General features: G+C 53.1%; 1 protein-coding gene and 1 long non-coding RNA gene across 3 annotated transcripts in view; one reads left to right on the top strand and one right to left on the bottom strand.

The window, feature by feature from the left end:
• Positions 1 to 6,244: 6,244 nt before the first annotated feature.
• On the top strand, positions 6,245 to 12,603 carry LOC103220922 (uncharacterized). The gene is made up of 4 exons (XR_012095176.1): positions 6,245 to 6,353; positions 7,691 to 7,884; positions 8,392 to 8,503; positions 12,368 to 12,603. It is a non-coding gene; the product is annotated as an uncharacterized lncRNA (long non-coding RNA).
• Positions 8,844 to 16,927, bottom strand: part of TRAPPC12 (trafficking protein particle complex subunit 12) — a 105,547-nt gene continuing 97,463 nt past the window's right edge. For both annotated transcript variants that reach the window (XM_007971610.3, XM_007971612.3), the window contains exons 10-12: positions 10,865 to 10,965; positions 9,465 to 9,552; positions 8,844 to 9,187 (exon numbers count right to left, since the gene is read on the bottom strand). In XM_007971610.3, the coding sequence (XP_007969801.3) occupies positions 8,945 to 9,187; positions 9,465 to 9,552; positions 10,865 to 10,965 (432 nt within the window). In that variant the 3' untranslated portion in view covers positions 8,844 to 8,944. The remainder of the gene's footprint in view (positions 9,188 to 9,464; positions 9,553 to 10,864; positions 10,966 to 16,927) is intronic.

Raw genomic sequence — 16,927 nt, 5'->3', positions numbered from 1 at the left:
AGCAGACCAGGGAGGAGCCCTCTGTAGATGCCTTGGGCTTGGAGGTGTCGGCATGGATGAAGGCTCAGATGGAATCACCCCAGTTCTGCTGCTCCAGTAGCTGTGTGGCTGTGGGCAGGTTCTTCAAGCTGTGCCTCAGTTTCCTTGTCTGTAAAGGGGGATGTCATGTACCCTCAGAGCAGGGTTGAGGTGAGGAGTCCACCAGAGCCTGTCTGTGAGGTGGAGGGGCTTGAGTACCGTCCACTAAAAGCTCATGTCTGCTCGGAACCTGGGAATGTGACCTTTTTGGAAATGGTCTTTGCAGATGTGATTAAATAGGGGTTGGAGATGGGATCATCCTGGCCTAGGGTGGGCACCAGATCCAAAGACTGGTGTCTCTGCAGGAATAGAAGACAGAGACGCAGGAGGCGGCCACATGAACACAGGGGCAGAGACTGGGGCCACGCGGCCGAAGCCAGGAGCACCGAGGACTGCCATGGTCGCCATGGAGAGGCCTGGGACAGACACCACTGCAGCCCCTCCAGAGAATGCAGCCCACCCCCCGCAGCTCACTCAGCCTTCCGGCCCCTGAGCTGTGAGAAGATGCAGTTCTATTTTAAGCTGCTCTGTTTGGACACCTTGTTACAGCAGCCCCAGGAAGCCACTCAGTGGGCGTTTGTGGTCGGCCACCGATCATTCCCAAGGTCACGTCCCCATCCTAAGCCCTGGAACCTGTTCACATGACCTGTTGTGGAAAAAGGGCTTTTGCAGATGTAATTAGCTTAAGGATCTTGAGATGAGAAGATTATTCTGGATTCCCGTGGGCCCCAAATACCATCTTCAGTGGCTCCCCAAGAGATCTGGCACACAGAGGAGGCTGTGTGACCAGAGGAGAGACTGCAGTGATGTGGCCACAAGCCAAGGGCACCGGGAGCCCCCAGGGGCTGGAAGAGGAGAGGAAGGAGCCTCTCTAGGAGTGGCCACCGTCAGCAGCCACCAAAACGGGGAGGGAATCAGTTCTGTGGTCTCATACTTGTGTCTTATGGCAGCCTCAGGAAACAGACGCACTGTTTCCCATTCGCAGCTTGGCCTCTATCCCCATCTGGGGGTTTCCCCACAGCCTGGCCTCTCCCCATAGCCCAGGGTCTCCCCACAGCCAGGCCTCTCCCCATATCCTGGGGTGTTCCTGCAGTCTGGCTTCTCCCCATAGCCTGGGGTCTTCCTACAGCCTGGTATCTTCCCACAGCCTGGGGCCTTCTCACAGCCCAGGGTCTCCCCATATCCTGGGGTCTCCCCACATCCTGAGGTCTCCCCATATCCTGGGGTCTCCCCACAGCCTTAGGGCCTTCTCATAGTCTGGGGTCTTCCCACATCCTGGGGTCTCCCCACATCCTGGGGTCTCCCTGCAGCCTGGGACCTTCTCATATCCTGGGGTTCCCATATCCTGGGTCTCCCCACAGCCCGGGGTCTCCCCATATCCTGGGTATCCCCACAGCCTGGGGTCTCCCCATATCCTGGGTCTCCCCACAGCCCGGGGTCTCCCCACAGCCTGGGGTCTCCCCACAGCCTGGGGTCTCCCCACAGCCTGGGGCCTTCCCACAGCCTGGGGCCTTCTCACAGCCCGGGGTCTCCCTGCGGTCTACCCATGGTGCCAGGGCAGCTCTTCCTCCTGACAGGTGTGAGGGGCCCTGGGTGTAGAGAAAAACTCCACCCATCGGATGCGAATTTCAGCAGCCCTGGGTTGGGTGAGTTTCCTGGAGCTGTGGCTGAGGGGTCAGGGGTGCTGTTCGCTGACTCTCCAGCTCAGCACGCCCAGGGAACTGGCGGGGTTCCCTGACACAGGGCAGCAGGTGGAGGCTGAGACAAAGGCCGAGCCAGCCGGGGGCTCTAGGGAGACGCACCAGGCCCACTCCACAGGCAGCAGGACCCCAGGCTCACTGTGGGCATTTGAGGAGTGGGTGTCAGGGCGGCCAGAAGCAGCCAGGGTGGAGGTCGTGGGGGATCATCTCGGTGGGCAGAGCCTCGGGGCCCTGGGGTGGAGGGAGTGAGGCTGGAGAGCCTGGCTGGCTGCGCTGGCAGGATAACGCCTAACACGGTCCTGGAGATGGCGCTTCTCCCACGGACAAGGGTGGGTAACGCGGGAACAGACTGTAATCAGGTCCCAGGTCCAATAAAGGTAAACCTCGAGGCGGAAAGGACCTAGCTGCAGGTGAGCGCAGTCCTCCATGTGTGAGTGCATGTGTGTGTTGTATGTGTAAGCGTGTGGCCCAGAGCCCGTCCATGGCAGCCCATTGGTGGGTCTGGCCTTGCCTCCAGATTCAGCTCGCCAGTGCAAAGCAATATGCAGTGTGTGAAAAGGCAACACAGATCCGTGGCACCACCATGAGCCTCCGTGTTAGATTTGGAATGGAATCCCTCCCTCCCTCCCACTTTAAACTGTGAGTCCTTGGAAAAGTTACCTGACCTTTCTCATGTTCACATTCTCACCTGTAAACCCTCCCGGAGTTGAAATGAGCCGTTAAGTGAAACACCGTGTGGCAATGGGGGTGGAGATGGGGGAGGCGCGCAGTCACCCTCGCCTTCCTTTTCTTTTTCTTGGTAATTGTGTTCTTCTATGTCAAAGGAAAAGAATAAAACCCGAAAATTATTTGGGGGAAAAAGAAAAAGACACACATGCAAGTGCCACAGGAAGCTGTGGGGTTCAGCCTGCAGGGGAGAGACGCTCTGTGGTCTTCGGGAAGTCAGTGGGGTTCGGCCTGCAGGGGAGAGACGCTCTGTGGTCTTCGGGAAGTCAGTGGGATTCAGCCTGCAGGGGAGAGACGCTCTGTGGTCTTTGGGAAGTCAGTGGGGTTCAGCCTGCAGGGAAGAGAGCTCTGTGGTCTTCAGTAGTCAGCCCTCAGTACAGCAGTTGTGGGAGCCTCTGTGGTTCTGGATCCACATCAACTAGAATTCTATGTTCCAGGGAAAACTGCTTTCAGTGCTGACTTATACTCAACACTGCAAGGCCATCCATGGAGCAGAGTAAACATCCCATCCCATCATGCCCCACGCCCTCCAGAACATCCCATCCCATCATGCCCTGCACCCTCTAGAACATCCCGTCCCATCATGCCCCATGACCACGCCCTCCAGAACATCCCGTCCCATCATGCCCCAGGCCCTCTGGAACATCCCGTCCTGTCATGCCCTGCGCCCTCCGGAACATCCCGTCCCATCATGCCCTGCGCCCTCTGGAACATCCCGTCCCATCATGCCCCATGCCTTCTGGAACATTCTGTCCCATGCCCCACGCCCTCTGGAGAGTGAGGGTTACAGGGCTGGCATCTGCCTAGCCCGTGGCAGCCTCAGCCCTTAGAGAGCAGCCCTGGTCGCCAGGAACCCACTGGGCAGAAACCCATCCAGTGACCATTGGCAAAGCAGCAGTTCCTCTGCAGGGGCTTTTATGTGTTGGTTTCTTTGGCACCTTCCAATAGAAACAGAATGGGAGCCACAAATGGCGCCACATACGTATAACTTAGTTTTCTAGTAGCCACGTTAAAAACGTTCAAAGGTCATCTTAATTTTAATAATATGTTTTATTTAATCGACTGTATCCAAAATTACTATCATTTTAACAGGTACTCACTATAAAATGATTAATGAGATCTTTTATTCTTTTAGAAGTGTTTCATGAAGTCTCTGCAGCAGCACGTCTCAGGTAGGACCTGCCACGCTCCCCGTGCTCTGCAGCGGCTCACAGCCCGGATGGCATTGCAGTGTAGACACTGAGCTGTGGGCAGGACTCTTCCTGGTCCTCGTGGCTGGGGTACCATGGGCCGGGCTGGTCCTGGCTCTGCACTGTCCCTGTGACCCTCGGGATGTTGCTCAGCGTGTTTTGGCGATGGTTCCTTTCCTGTAAGGTGCGCGGCCGAGCATCTGCTGCTAGGAGGACCACGTGAGTTCATTTCAGTTGGGTGCAGCGCCCGCCTAGTAATCTCAGTGACCCTTGGTCGCTCAGCCAGTGACTGTGCCCACCTGACACCATCAGAAGATGGCGGACTTGGGGGTCAGAAGAGCCCTTCCAGGACTGCAGAAGCTGGTCCTTGGGGGTCTCGCAGCAGATCCCGGGGGCGTTCCCTGTGTGAGTGCAATGCACATGGGGGGCTCAGGACTGGAGGCCCATGCCAGCCCTGGGGCCTCCAGAGCCGGCAGAAGGCACAGCCCTGCATGGTCAAGGGTGCTGGGCTGCGTGGAGAATGTGCGGGTTCTGTTGTTCTGCCAGCTTAAGCGGTTTATCAAACCAGACAAAAAAAGGATATGCAACAGGGACAGCATGTGGCCCAGGAGGCCTCAGATATTGACTCTGGCCCTTCACAGAACACGTGTTCTAGAAAGGAAATCCTAGCTCCGGGGCTGGGGGCTTGCTGGGTGGGGAGAGGGGTTTAGAACGCGGTTTGTCACTTCCTGTGAGGGTGACCCCACAGGACTTTGTGGAGACGGTGGCGTTTAAGTGGTCCAAGAAGAACTGGAAGGATTTAGAGGAGCGGAGGGACCCGACCCGGTGGGCGGAAGTCATGGCTGGGTGTCGCAGGCTCTGCGCGGCTCTGAGGGCGGCTCCAACTCAGGCAGGCGTGCCCCATGTTTAACGGCCATTGAGTCTGCAAGTTATAAACTTGGTTACCCCCAGAACGTTGTTAAACAGTACTCTGTTCTAGAACATGCTGAGATAGCATTTATGCAAGGGATGCCAGGGTGTGGAACGGATCAGTCCGGCGTTCTCCTCAACAGTCCAGGAGGAGGACAGGGAGAAGGCAGCGTCGCTCCTAAGCGGGTGAAGCCAGTTTCATCCTGAGTGATGGTGACAGTAATAACTGGTAAGAAATGAAATCACAGCTTTTCACACGCAGAGTCTGACAAATGGCTAGCCCTTCCTCCATCTCTGGGTGCTCATGCTGGAGAGCGAGGGGCCCTCCCTCCACTCCTGGGTGCTCATGCTGGAGAGCGAGGGGCCCTCCCTCCACTCCTGGGTGCACCTGCTGGAGGGCGACAGGCCCTCCTTCCAATCATTGTTGCTTCTGCTGGAGAGCAAGGGCCCTGCCTCCATTCCTTGGTGCAGGTTCTGGAGAGTGACGCCCCCGCCCCCGCACTCCTCTTGCTCCTGCTGGAGAGTGACAGGCCCTCCCTCCAATCCTCGGTGCTTCTGCTTGAGAGCGACGGGCTCTCCTTCCACTCAGTGTGCGTGCTGGAGAGTGACAGGTCCTCCCTCCATCCCTAGGTGCTCATGCTGGAGCGTGAAGGGCCCCCTGTCCCCTCCTCGGTACACATGCTGGGGAGTGGCAGGTGCTCAGCCTTCTTAGGGCGTTTGGGACCCCATCCAGCGTGGTTTTGCTCTAGTTCCCTGCCTGGGGAGAGGAGCTCAGCAAAGCACTGGGTTTATTCTTGCTTATTCATTCAAAAGAAAGCTACTGAGTTTGAAAATGCACCAAGCACTGGAGAGGAAAGGTGAGAGGACCTCGGGGCCGCCTGTAAGAGGCTCAGGATGTGGCTGGGGGTGAGGCCCGGTGGCAACTCCAACGCAGGAGATGAGGGGGTCTGGATCCCACCGTCGGAGCACCCACACAACCTGTCCACACCCTCAGGACGGCAGAAAAGGTCCATTCTTGTATTTCTTTTTAAGTTGAACTAAATCCATCTCTAGTCCCTGCCTCGGAACTGATGGAGTCTGGCTGTTACTGGGCCTCCCCACCTGCAAGGGATGGAACCACAGCTCGGGGCTGAGGCGCTGCTGGAGTGTTTAGTGCCTCTGCTATCAGGACATCCTGTGGCCACTGGCACGCTGTCTGCCCACACAGTGCCCCTGACCAGCAGCACAGCCACCCTCTCTCCACAGCCGGGGCTGGGAGCCCTGGGGCCCGACTCCCCGGTCCCACATGCCTCACAAGGCAGGACATTCTGGGTCCTGTCGCATCCCCGGAATCAGGGCCCGGACCCTGGTCAGAGCAGGATCTGCAGACGACCCCGGGTGGGGCAGACTGTCTTCTGTCCTTGGTGGCAAAGCCGGCGTTCTTGGCGTCACGTCTGCACATATGTGTCTGAAGCCACGGGAACGCAGCGGCTATCTCCGGGCCTGTGCCTGTGGAGCAGGATTAGAGAGGACACACGGGTGGGCGTCTCAAGAACTGTTGTGACACAGCTGAACCCCTGCAGCTCTGCTCTGTTGGGCCTTGCCCTCGGTGCTGGGTGCAACGTGTGACAGGATGGCACGGGAAGCTTCCCAAGAACGCTGGAACTGGGCGTTTGAAGACCTCATGGCGGCAGCTCCAGCCTGAGCGCTGCAACTACGGGGCTGTGCCAGGAGCAGGCGCCACGGAGCCTGTGTGGGTCCAGGGCGAGAGGTAAGGGGAGTATGGACGGGGCTGTGCATTCCTGGGGTTGAAGGCAGGCTTCAGGGGGTGACAGTGAATAGGGACTGGGAAGGTGCATGCCAGGAGGGGTCCAGGCAGAGACAACAGGTGGGGGCACGATCCTCAAGGGGAGGCAGAAGAGGCTGGCAGTGTAAGGCAGGACAGCGATGCCCACGGACTCCAATGCCTGCTGCGCAATCGGAATTTTGTCTGTGGCCTCAGGCGTCTGACATGCATCCTCACACCTGCATGAGCACCAGGAGCCCCTGGAGGGCTGTGCAGACGACACTGTTGGCCGGCCCGGCCCCAGCAGTTCTGACTCCTCTGTGATCAGAGGGTGGGGTTAAGGATGTGCATTTCTGACAAGTTCCCAGGAGACCCTGGCACTGCTGCTTTGGAGACCCCACTTTGAGGACCACTGATCTAACACTGCCCTCGTGGCAAACGCGGAATGACTCCAAGATTCAGCTGGATGGATCATTCAGGGAGGAAATTCACCTTTGCCACCGGGCACACCTTGGCCGTTCAGTAACCATGGCCATCAGGGTTACTGACTTTTTCATTCTCCACTGCATTCCAGAGTGGGCATTTCCACAGTAGTGAGCCCATCATCAACTCAGCGACGTTCCCATTTTCCAGTTAGAAAATAAGCTTTCTGATGGTTAACTATCCACTCTACTTGGCTCTAGAAAAGATTTCAGGGATGTGTAATTTATGTTTAACATAAAGAAAAGCTGAGTGTAAACTAGGTAAGTTACAATTGTCCCAGACATTATAGACACTCAGAGCATCGTTTTCCTCCTCTAGCAAAACAAAACAAAAAATTCTGCAATCATATAGGCAGTAGGAAAAAAAAATGAGCAGGACACCATGGCTCACACCTGTAACCCCAGCACTTTGGGAGGCCGAGGTGGGAGGATCACTTCAGGCCAGGAGTTAGAGACTGGCCTGGCAACATGATGAGATCCCCATCTTTATAAAATTAAAACAATCTGGGCATGGTGGAGCACACTTGTGGTCCTAGCTATTCAGGAGGCTGGGGGTGGTGGGGGAATCATTTGATCGCAGGAGGTTGAGGCTGCAGTGAACCATGTTTGCACCACTGCACTTCAGCCTGGATGACAGAGTAAGACCCTGTCTCAAAAAAAAAAAAAAAAAAAAAAAAAAAAAAATCAGGCAAGAACTGAGGCAGTGATGCTGTCACCGGGCCTGGCCTCATGCCAGCAGCAATGGCTGGGAGTGCGGTTCAGAAGGGAGGGTGGGTTTAGGCTTACCAGCTTACCAGGGAACCTTGATCTCTGTTTCTAATTTGCTGGGCTCATATCTAGTTGGAGCCTGGGCACTGTTGTCTGCTTTTATGCACAACTGGCTGGGGACAGCTCTGAGCCACAGGCCTAGAAAGGACAGGCTCCATAATCCACTGGCAAACCCCGCAAGATGCCTGCAGTGAGGTGCCAGGTTTGAGCGGAGGAAGAGCCGTGCATCACATCCCTGAAGTCAGATTTGAAGGAAGACCCTCAAGGTGAGCGGCTTCTAATTACATCTTCAGCTTTCTGGGCTTAACAATAGTTTTATTTTTCTTGTTGAGGAGAAAGATTTTGAAACCGCCTTGGTGTCCAGCTGTCCTTTTGGCTGTCTCACCTCTTTTTTCTTTTAATGCCTAAGACTGTCTGGTAGATGCTGTGTTTCTACGTTTCTACTCCATTACAAAAATTAACAGAAATATGGCTTCGCTTTGTATAGATGTTTATATCACAGTCTTTAAAATGAATTATAATTAAAACTATCCACAAAGCTAGATGTTTAGAGAACCCTTGTCAGAGTTCTTTCATAATGTGAAGAAATTTTCAGGTACTTTGTTCTTCAAAAGCAGGAATAACTGTGAACGTGAAGGCAAAAGGCCTTTCAGGCCCGTAAGAACATGTGAAAACCACGTGTCTGGCTTCAAAACTGCCCCAGCCCCTGCCCGCCTGCATTTTACGTGCTCTTCCTTTGCTTGATTATGCGTTGTGGTTCCTGTTCCACTCAGCTCACGCTCCACCTGGACGTATAAACTCTGGGAGAAATGGCGATGGCCTCTCCTCCACCACCAGGCTGGCAGGGGTGTCTGGCTGGAATCAGGCCGGAGGAGACTCGGATGGGTAAGACCGATGCACTTAGTTCTGGGGGTGTGGGGAGGGCGAGAGGAGCATGAGCGGCAATCTGGGGGGTGTCTTCCCTGTTGCAAATCCCCCTGCACGTGTAGGTGCATGGCGAGAGGGTCTCTACCTCCCAGCTTTTCTCTGAGGATGTCCAGAAGGAATGAGCAAAGCAGGATGGCCTCCAGAACAAAGGCCCTGAGGCTGACTCCAGATTTCCTGTGTCTACGAGCTGTGTTCATGCCCCTTGCGTTCATGAACAGGGGCCGAGCTGCAGGGACTGTGTGGCAGTCTAGGGCTGGGCCATGGCTTGGAACCAGGAAGACACGCAGCCAGACACCAGTGAAGCAGCAGTTTTATTGAGTCCGTGTCACATTAATACATTAGCTTCATGGACACAGTTTCAAAGACCCGGGTCATTCTGACATAGTATGCTGGAGGCAGCTAGGCCAGCTTGAGGCACTGCGTGTTAAAGCTGTCCCCCTCCTTGCCGGCGACAGCCTCTAGCAGGGCCTGTTTCTTCTGCATGCTCCGCGAGGACTCCAGCTCGTACATGGTGGTCAGGTTGAAGAGCACGCTCTCGTGCAGGTAGTGCCTGGGGTCCTGCTGGACCATGGCCTCCAGCTGCCGCAGGGAGTCCTTGAGCTTGCCCAGGTAGAGCAGACACACGGCAGCGTTGTTGTTGGCCTAGGGAGGAGCACACGCACAGGGTCGGCCCATGCAACCAGGACAGACGCCCGCCCGCGCCAGGCTGCGTGCTGGGCCCTGTGTTGGGGGTCTGGGGGGTGACGCAGAGCTGCCAGGCAAAGCCTAGATGGCCCCGTTGGGTCACTTCCCCCAAGGGCCACGGCCGCTGCCTGGCGCCAGTGGACTGGAGAGAGAGAGTGCAGGCCCCCGCTGAGATGCGTGTGGGTGCACGTTTCTAGTGCAGAGGGCGGAGGATCCTGCGGCTGGGGGATCTTACCACTGCATTTGTTGGATCCATCCTTAAGATCTCTGTGAAGAACCTGTGGGCTTCTGCAAAGTTGTTCTGCCCGAGGTGAAGGAACGCTCTGTAACACAAGCAACGGTGGCAGGCAGTGGGGAAACCCCAGGCGCTGCTGTCCCCCAACAAAACCCACAGGGGCGGCCGGGCGCGGTGGCTCAAGCCTGTAATCCCAGCACTTTGGGAGGCCGAGACGGGCGGATCACGAGGTCAGGAGATCGAGACCATCCTGGCTAACACGGTGAAACCCCGTCTCTACTAAAAATACAAAAAACTAGCCGGGCGAGGTGGCGGACGCCTGTAGTCCCAGCTACTCCGGAGGCTGAGGCAGGAGAATGGCGTAAACCCGGGAGGCGGAGCTTGCAGTGAGCTGAGATCTGGCCACTGCACTCCAGCCCGGGCTACAGAGCAAGACTCCGTCTCAAAAAAAAAAAAAAAAAAAAAAAAAAAAAACCCACAGGGGCTTTGGACACCACACAGACCCAGTGTGTGACCCTGCGTGGCCTGGGGTTCCCGATCTCCAGGCACAGGCAGTGAGCTGCATTTTGCATTCAGGCTCACAAATTAAAGCCACTCTAGTTTTACTTTTTTTATTTTTTAGATGGAGTTTCGCTCTTGTTGCCTAGGCTGGAGTGCAGTGGCGCGATCTCGGGTCATTACAACCTCCGCTTCCCAGGTTAAAGTGAGTCTCCTGCCTCAGTCTCCCAAGTAGCTGGGATTACAGGTGCCCACCACCATGCCTAGCTAATTTTTTTGTATTTTTAGTAGAGACAGGGTTTCACCGTGTTGGCCAGGCTGGTCTTGAACTCCTGACCTCAAGTGATCCACCCGCCTCGGCCTCCCAAAGTGCTGGGATTACAGGCGTGAGCCACTGCACCTGGCCAAGCCACTCTGGGTTTTATTAGTTGAGAATAGAGTAACTTCACCTAAATGACTTCCTGCTAAAAACGGACACCTGCTTCATTTATGCTTTCTGATCCTGGGTGCAGGCTTTGAGGCACGTTTCCTCCTCACAAATGTGCACTCACACAATGCCGTGCGTTCCACCACAGAACACCAGAGCACAGGATCCAGAACGGCTGCTGTGCCAGCAATGGTGACCTTTACACACACTATGCTGAAAACGGGGGCAATACAAGCGCTACTCTGAAAAACAAGGGGGAAACGTCTCCTTAAAAATCAGCTTCTGTGACTAAAAGAACATCACTGCAATTCCAGAAAACACCCGTGTACTTCTTGGGTCTCAGTTCTGAGAGAGACAGGGCAAGAGGCGGCACAGAAAGAAGCGCTTTCTCCAGGGAGCTTTCCCACTCAGTAAGTGGGGCTTAAACGCCTCTGGGAATTTTGAGAAAATATGTATTTAGTTTTAAAATATTTACCTGTTCATTAAGACCATGATTTTACCCTGTAGTCCATCTAATTTCTGTGTTACTTTCTCAACATCTTGAAAATACTTTTCAGCTGTTTTTATGTCTCCAATCTGCTTTGACAAAATGTAGTCAGTTTAGTTGACAAAAGAAATATTAAGTCGATACTCGTACATTTAGTTCCCTAATACATGTTACAATATGAAGACAGTTACATGTCAGGCAGAGGAAAACTTCAGTAAACATTTAGTAATCATTTTTTTATAAAAAGGCAAAAGACATTTAAGATACAGTGGAATGTTAATGTTCTGTATGTCAGAAACTACGTTGCTAATATACATGCCTTATTTAAAAGTCTTATTAGTTTAGTCATTTGTACCTTTTGGAATGCTAGCAGAGCATCACGTAAAATAAAATGAACAACTAGTAAGATGAAACATAAAATACTTAAAATATTGGTATAATATGAGCAGGTCCCAAGCCAACTTATGAGTTACTTGTGGCTAGTAAAATGGCAGGTGCCACCACATTTGCAAATTTCAAAGTAATATTTTGACCAATAATATAGAATTCTGCTGTAAAAAACAAGCCAAACGAAACCCAAACTCAAACCTACTCTTGTCGCACATGTCAGGAAACCCGCCGCCTGCCCGAATCAAATGCAGCCGACGCAGCAGGCTGGCGGTTGAGGAGGCCCGGGGGGTGGAAGGCTGAGCCCCAGCCCTGACTCCTGAGGCCACAGCCTGGCTTTACAAAGGCAGACGCGGGTTTTCCTTCACCTCCAGAAGCATCAGGAAGGGAATACATGATCTGAGGCTTACAATAAGAAATAGATAAAAATTAAAGAAAAGTCCTATTATGGCCCAAGCCACGCTCACGAGGGAAAAGACAGAGTTGCCTTGTGTCCGGGGCGCAGCCTGCAGGAGTCGGGCTCTGCGACAGCGAGCTCTGCTCATGGCAGCAGCAGAAACTTCACAGAATGCTGTCCTGTCCCGAGGAGAAACAAGCTGAATGTGCGCGGCGCACCTCCGTGAGGAGGGCTGGAGGACCCAGCGCTATCATCGCTGAGCAGCCTAGTTAACTCTTAGACTTCCCACGCCAGCATCCGTCCAGCACGAAAACAAGCCTGCTAACTTCCCAAATGACTGGTGGGGAGGTGGTTCTCCATGGCTGTCATGTGTCTGCATGTCTTCCAAGCACAGACACCGACAGGGCTTTGTTCAAAGCATTTACACAAGGACGCTGTTTACAGGACAGCCTTGTAAACTAAACCGCGGCCCTCTGCGGCGAAGGGCAGGCAGGCTCACCTCCCAGGAGCAAGGATCTGGGTGTTCTAAGTTCAGGATTCCTCTGCAGCCACACAGCCCACTGCAGGCATCACGAGGCCCTGGGTGAAGACCCTGAGGAATCAGGGCCCCGTGTCTGGCCGAAAGAATGCAACCCTGGCTGTGCTGCTGTTGCTGTGTAATAAATGTCCTTCGTCTCTAACCTAAGACTCTTACACTTTTTCACCAGCATCCGTGAAAATGGCAGCCAACTCTACAGCTTGCACATCGGATAACATCTCAAGGCCTTCACAACTGTTGCTGTTACCCCACAAAAGAAACACCACACGAGGAGGAAGAAAAACAGAATGAAACACAAAGAAAACAGGCGTGCACACACACCACACATGGAACGGCGTTTGTCCATCGCTGCCCTTCGTCTGCACAGTCCGAAGCGGTTTGAAGCCCACTACTATGGACTTCCCACTTGCTGACTAAAAAGAAACCAAAGGCAGCATGGGCTCCATGATACGGCCCTCGGCTCGAATGCCTGCGTCTCCTGCATTAAGTAATGTCCTGTTTAACAGGACCGCTGTGATACTGATCTGAAGATGATTACAGCTCATAATCAAGACTGACCAAGATTAACGTGTGCTGCGGCAAGTGCTTCAAACACAGCTGCCTGAACCTCGCCACAGCCTGTGATGCAGACGCTGTCACTAGCTTCGCTTCTAGATGAAAAAGTAAGGCTTGGAAAGACGAGACAATTTTCTGAGGTCACACAGCTACCACAGAACAGTGTGGGGTCAACACCCAGGCCTGCCCAAAGCCCAGACCATGTGCTGATCTCCGCACCGCAAGGCCTCCTGAGGCTAGCATGGGACTTTACTGAAACAATGTCTTAGAGGAAGATAACAGAGAAATCTTGGGAAATTCTTTGCTACCCACTGATCTTCCTGATGATTAGAAAGTAAGTTGACATTTTCAGAATTATTAACATGGTATTAGGATATAAAATTCTACCGATTTCTAAAAGTTAGGAGCAACTGAAAAAATTAAACATAAAAAGGCAATTAAAAGTATTCCAGAATATGTAGAAAACAAATCAGTAAAGGACACTATTAAAAAGAAAATACCGTGGCTGGGCATGATGGCTTACACCTGTAATCCCAGTCCTTTGGGAGGCCAAGGTGGGAGGATCGCTTAATTTCAGGAGTTCAAGACCAGACTGGGCAACAAAGTGAGACCTTATCTCTATTTAAAAAAAAAAAAATGAGCCAGGTGTGGCCATAAGCACCTGTGGTCCCCAACTACATGAGAGGCTAAGACAAGTGGCTCTCTCGAGCCCAGGAGTTCCACAGTGACTCCTAATGGTGCCACTGCACTCCAGCCTGGCAGACAGAGCAAGACCCTGTCTCACAAACAAAAAACAAAAAATAGTAAGTATATAAACTAATCCAGAAAAAGAAAAGCATAAACAGAAATGTAAAAGTAGAAAAAGCTACAGGCAGAGAAAGGAAACTGAAGTGGTAAGAGCACTGTCTTTTACTCCGTGCAAAGCCATGAGAAACAGGGACAAAGCAGGTGGCTTTCTAGAAAACTCTAAATTAAAAAACCTGTTCCCAGAAACACAGAAAAATCCTCAGGCACACACCAAGGCAGACTAATAATAAATTATGAAAAGCACACAGCACACCTCATGTGCTCAGCAAAGGCAATTCTTAGGTGAATACTCAAACCTTCACGGAACAGATCATTCCATATTACTCAAAAGTTTCCAGAGAGGGAGAAAGACAGCTTCTAACCTCTATGCCACCATATCCTTTTGCGATGTCACCTGTGCACACACAAACCAGACACCAACATCAATCACAAATGCAAAAACCCGGGGAAATGCCACCCCTGGAGCTCCAACCTATTGGTTCTGAGTTTAGGAGCAACACATCGTTAGTGTTCCTGTGGCAGAAACTAGAACTGTGCACTGGGTCCGACTCCCCCTCCCTGGGCGCTGTGATGGTTAATACTGAGTGTCAACTTGAATGGATTGAAGGATGCAAAGTGTTGTTCCTGGGTGTGTCTGTGAGGGTGTTGCCAAAGGAGGTGAACATCTGAGTCACTGGACTGGGAGAGGCAGACCCACCCTCAGTTTGGGTGGGCACCATCTCATCGGCTGCCAGCGCAGCGCAGCCAGAATAAAGCAGGCAGAAGTCGGAAAGAGCAGACTTGCCGAGTCTTCCAGCCTCATCTTCCTCCTGTGCTGGAGGCTTCCTGCTCTCGAACATCAGACTTGAAATTCTTCAGCTTTTGGACTCTTGGACTTACACCAGTGATTTGCCAGGCGGTCTCAGGCCTTTAGCCACAGACTGAAGGCTGAGCTGTTGGCTTCCCTACTTTTGAGGTTTTCGGACTCGGGCTGGCTTCCTTGCCCGTCAGCTTGCAGACAAGCTATTGTGGGACCTCACCTTGTGATTGGGAGGCAATTCTCCTAATAAACTCCCCTTCATAGATTCATCTATCCTATGAGTCCTGTCCTTCTAGAGAGCCCCGACTCACACAGGCACTGAGGGCTGGGGGTGCCGTGGATCTGCATCTGGCCTTGGGTGGGGCCCTCCCCTCCAGCAGCAACCTGGAGGGCACAGGTTCCAGACGATGGGGCCACAGGAGAGGGCAACCTGGGCCCCAGAACTACTGCATGGAGGGAGTGCCCTGCAGAGCTGCTGGACCCTTGGGACTCTGCCAGGGCAGGAGAGGCCACTGTCTCCCAACCCAGTGGATCCCATCTCGACCACTCTGTTCTCCACCTGGCAGCCCTCTGGATGGTGAAGAGAGCTCCCATTCTCAGCTCTTTCACCTGCTTCTCTGTCGCAGGTTTGGGATTCCTCACCACCTTGGTGGCACGGAAGCCGTTACAGACGGGCAATGGCCATTTTAAAGCTTTCTCAAGGCGGAGTGTCCTGCAGTCCGTGGCTGTGAGCTGTTGAGTGGAGAGGAAGGCAGGAACGATTTTCTCTGTGGTGTGGGCATCAGATGATTTTAAACCATCCAAAAACAGCACGGCTATGTTAACAGCCACACAGGTTGCTAGATGACATTAAATCCGTAGTCAGCCAGAAACGCCAGTTCTTTTCATATTTACCACTGATCAACTTCAGTCACGGAAACACAGGTCTGAAATTGATACAGAAAACTCATTTCAGCTGGGCCCAGTGGCTCATGCCTATAATCCCAGCAATTTGGGAGGCAGAGGCAGGAGGACTGCTTGAGGCCAGGAGTTTGAGACCAGCCTGGGCAACATGGCAAGACCCCATCTCTACAAACAACTTAGCTGGGTGTGGTGGTGCATTCCTGTAGTCCCAGCTACTCGGGAGGCTGAGGTGGGAGGACTGCTTGAGCCCAGGAGGTCAAGGCTGCAGTGAGCTGCATTTGCGCCTCTGCACTCTAGTGTGGGTGACACAGCGAGACCCTGTCTCAAAAACAAACAAACAAACAAAACCACCAGAAAAATCCTACCCAAAACCAACACAGAAAACTTGTTTAGTCTAAATTTTTATGTTATAAAACATTCTTATATTTTAAAGCCTATCAGAAAAACTGTTGCATTCCAACTGGGCAAATCCCCTCAGGCTAATGTACATACACCAATAAAAGATGTGATCTGTTTCAGAATACCCTAGCTTCTCTTCCATGTTTTTCTTCAGTTCTCCTTCACCAGCTCCTCTTCCCCACCCGCCGTCGTGAGCACAGCAGAGCCGGCCCCAGGGGTCCTCTCCTTTCCTCTGACCCCCCCTCACCTGCTCTCTCTGCAGAAGCTCAGGGCCTGCTGGGAACCAGGCAGGCTGTCAATGCATAAATTAGGCTGCATCCGCGCAGAAGCCTCCTCTACTAGACAAGCTCGACCTTGGCTTCCTTCTCTGTCCTTGTAGAATCCAGTGTGAGAAGAATCCTGCTAAGTCAGTTTAAGAAAAATCCCTGCCCTTGGTGCCTTAACACCTGGAGATCCTACCACTCTGGCCAGCTGTCAGCGATGATCCTATCAAGTCTGCTTGGCCAGAAACCCCTTCTTGATGCTTCCTCTGGGTAATTTTCCACCCACTGACCCTGACCCTGATGCTGGTCCCTGGTTGTCAGTTCCCGCCTGTCCTCCGTGAAGTCGGAGCTGAGTCCAGTCTCTTCGCCGTCTGCATGCTAGTGCCATGCGTTGTGTTTTCTTTAGCAGCTGTCAGAGCTCTTTATAGATTCTGGATGTCAGTCTCTTGTCAGATACAGGATTTGCAAATAATTTCTCCCATTCTGTAGGTGGTCTTTTTACTTTTTCTTTATGGTATCCTTTAAAGCACAACAGTTTTTAGTTTTGGTGAAACCTCCTTTACCTGCATTTCCTTTTTCCTTGCACTTTGGTGTCACATCAGGATGATGAGGCCTGACAGGGTGGCAGGGGCTAGGGACGCTCTCCCCACTCTTTCCCTGACCGGAGCCAGCACACTCCCCGGCTCAGGGTGGCAGCCAGAGGTGAGTCTCTTCTTTCTCTATTTGAATGTCTCTGTTGAGCTATGGCTGATGCACAGGAAGCTGCACGTCTTCAGACTGTACAACCTGAGGGATTCTGGTACGTGGCTGTGTGTGTAAAACGACCCTCCTGGTTGAGACGGTCAAGGTGCCCGCATCCCTCCTGGAGCCTGGGGTCATGCCCCTCTGTAAAACATGCTCAAGTCTTTCCCAGCTTCACAGTGCTTCCCTGACCCTTCCTTCCCTTCTTCCACCTCAGCGTCTCCCCACCCTGCCCTGGGTCCCTGCCCTCTGGGAACTCGGT

Source organism: Chlorocebus sabaeus, chromosome 14 (genome assembly GCF_047675955.1).
Source record: "Chlorocebus sabaeus isolate Y175 chromosome 14, mChlSab1.0.hap1, whole genome shotgun sequence".
Classification (NCBI taxonomy): Eukaryota; Metazoa; Chordata; class Mammalia; order Primates; family Cercopithecidae; genus Chlorocebus; species Chlorocebus sabaeus.
Note: the sequence above shows the minus strand (reverse complement) of the source record. Positions and strands in the feature narration are given on the sequence as shown.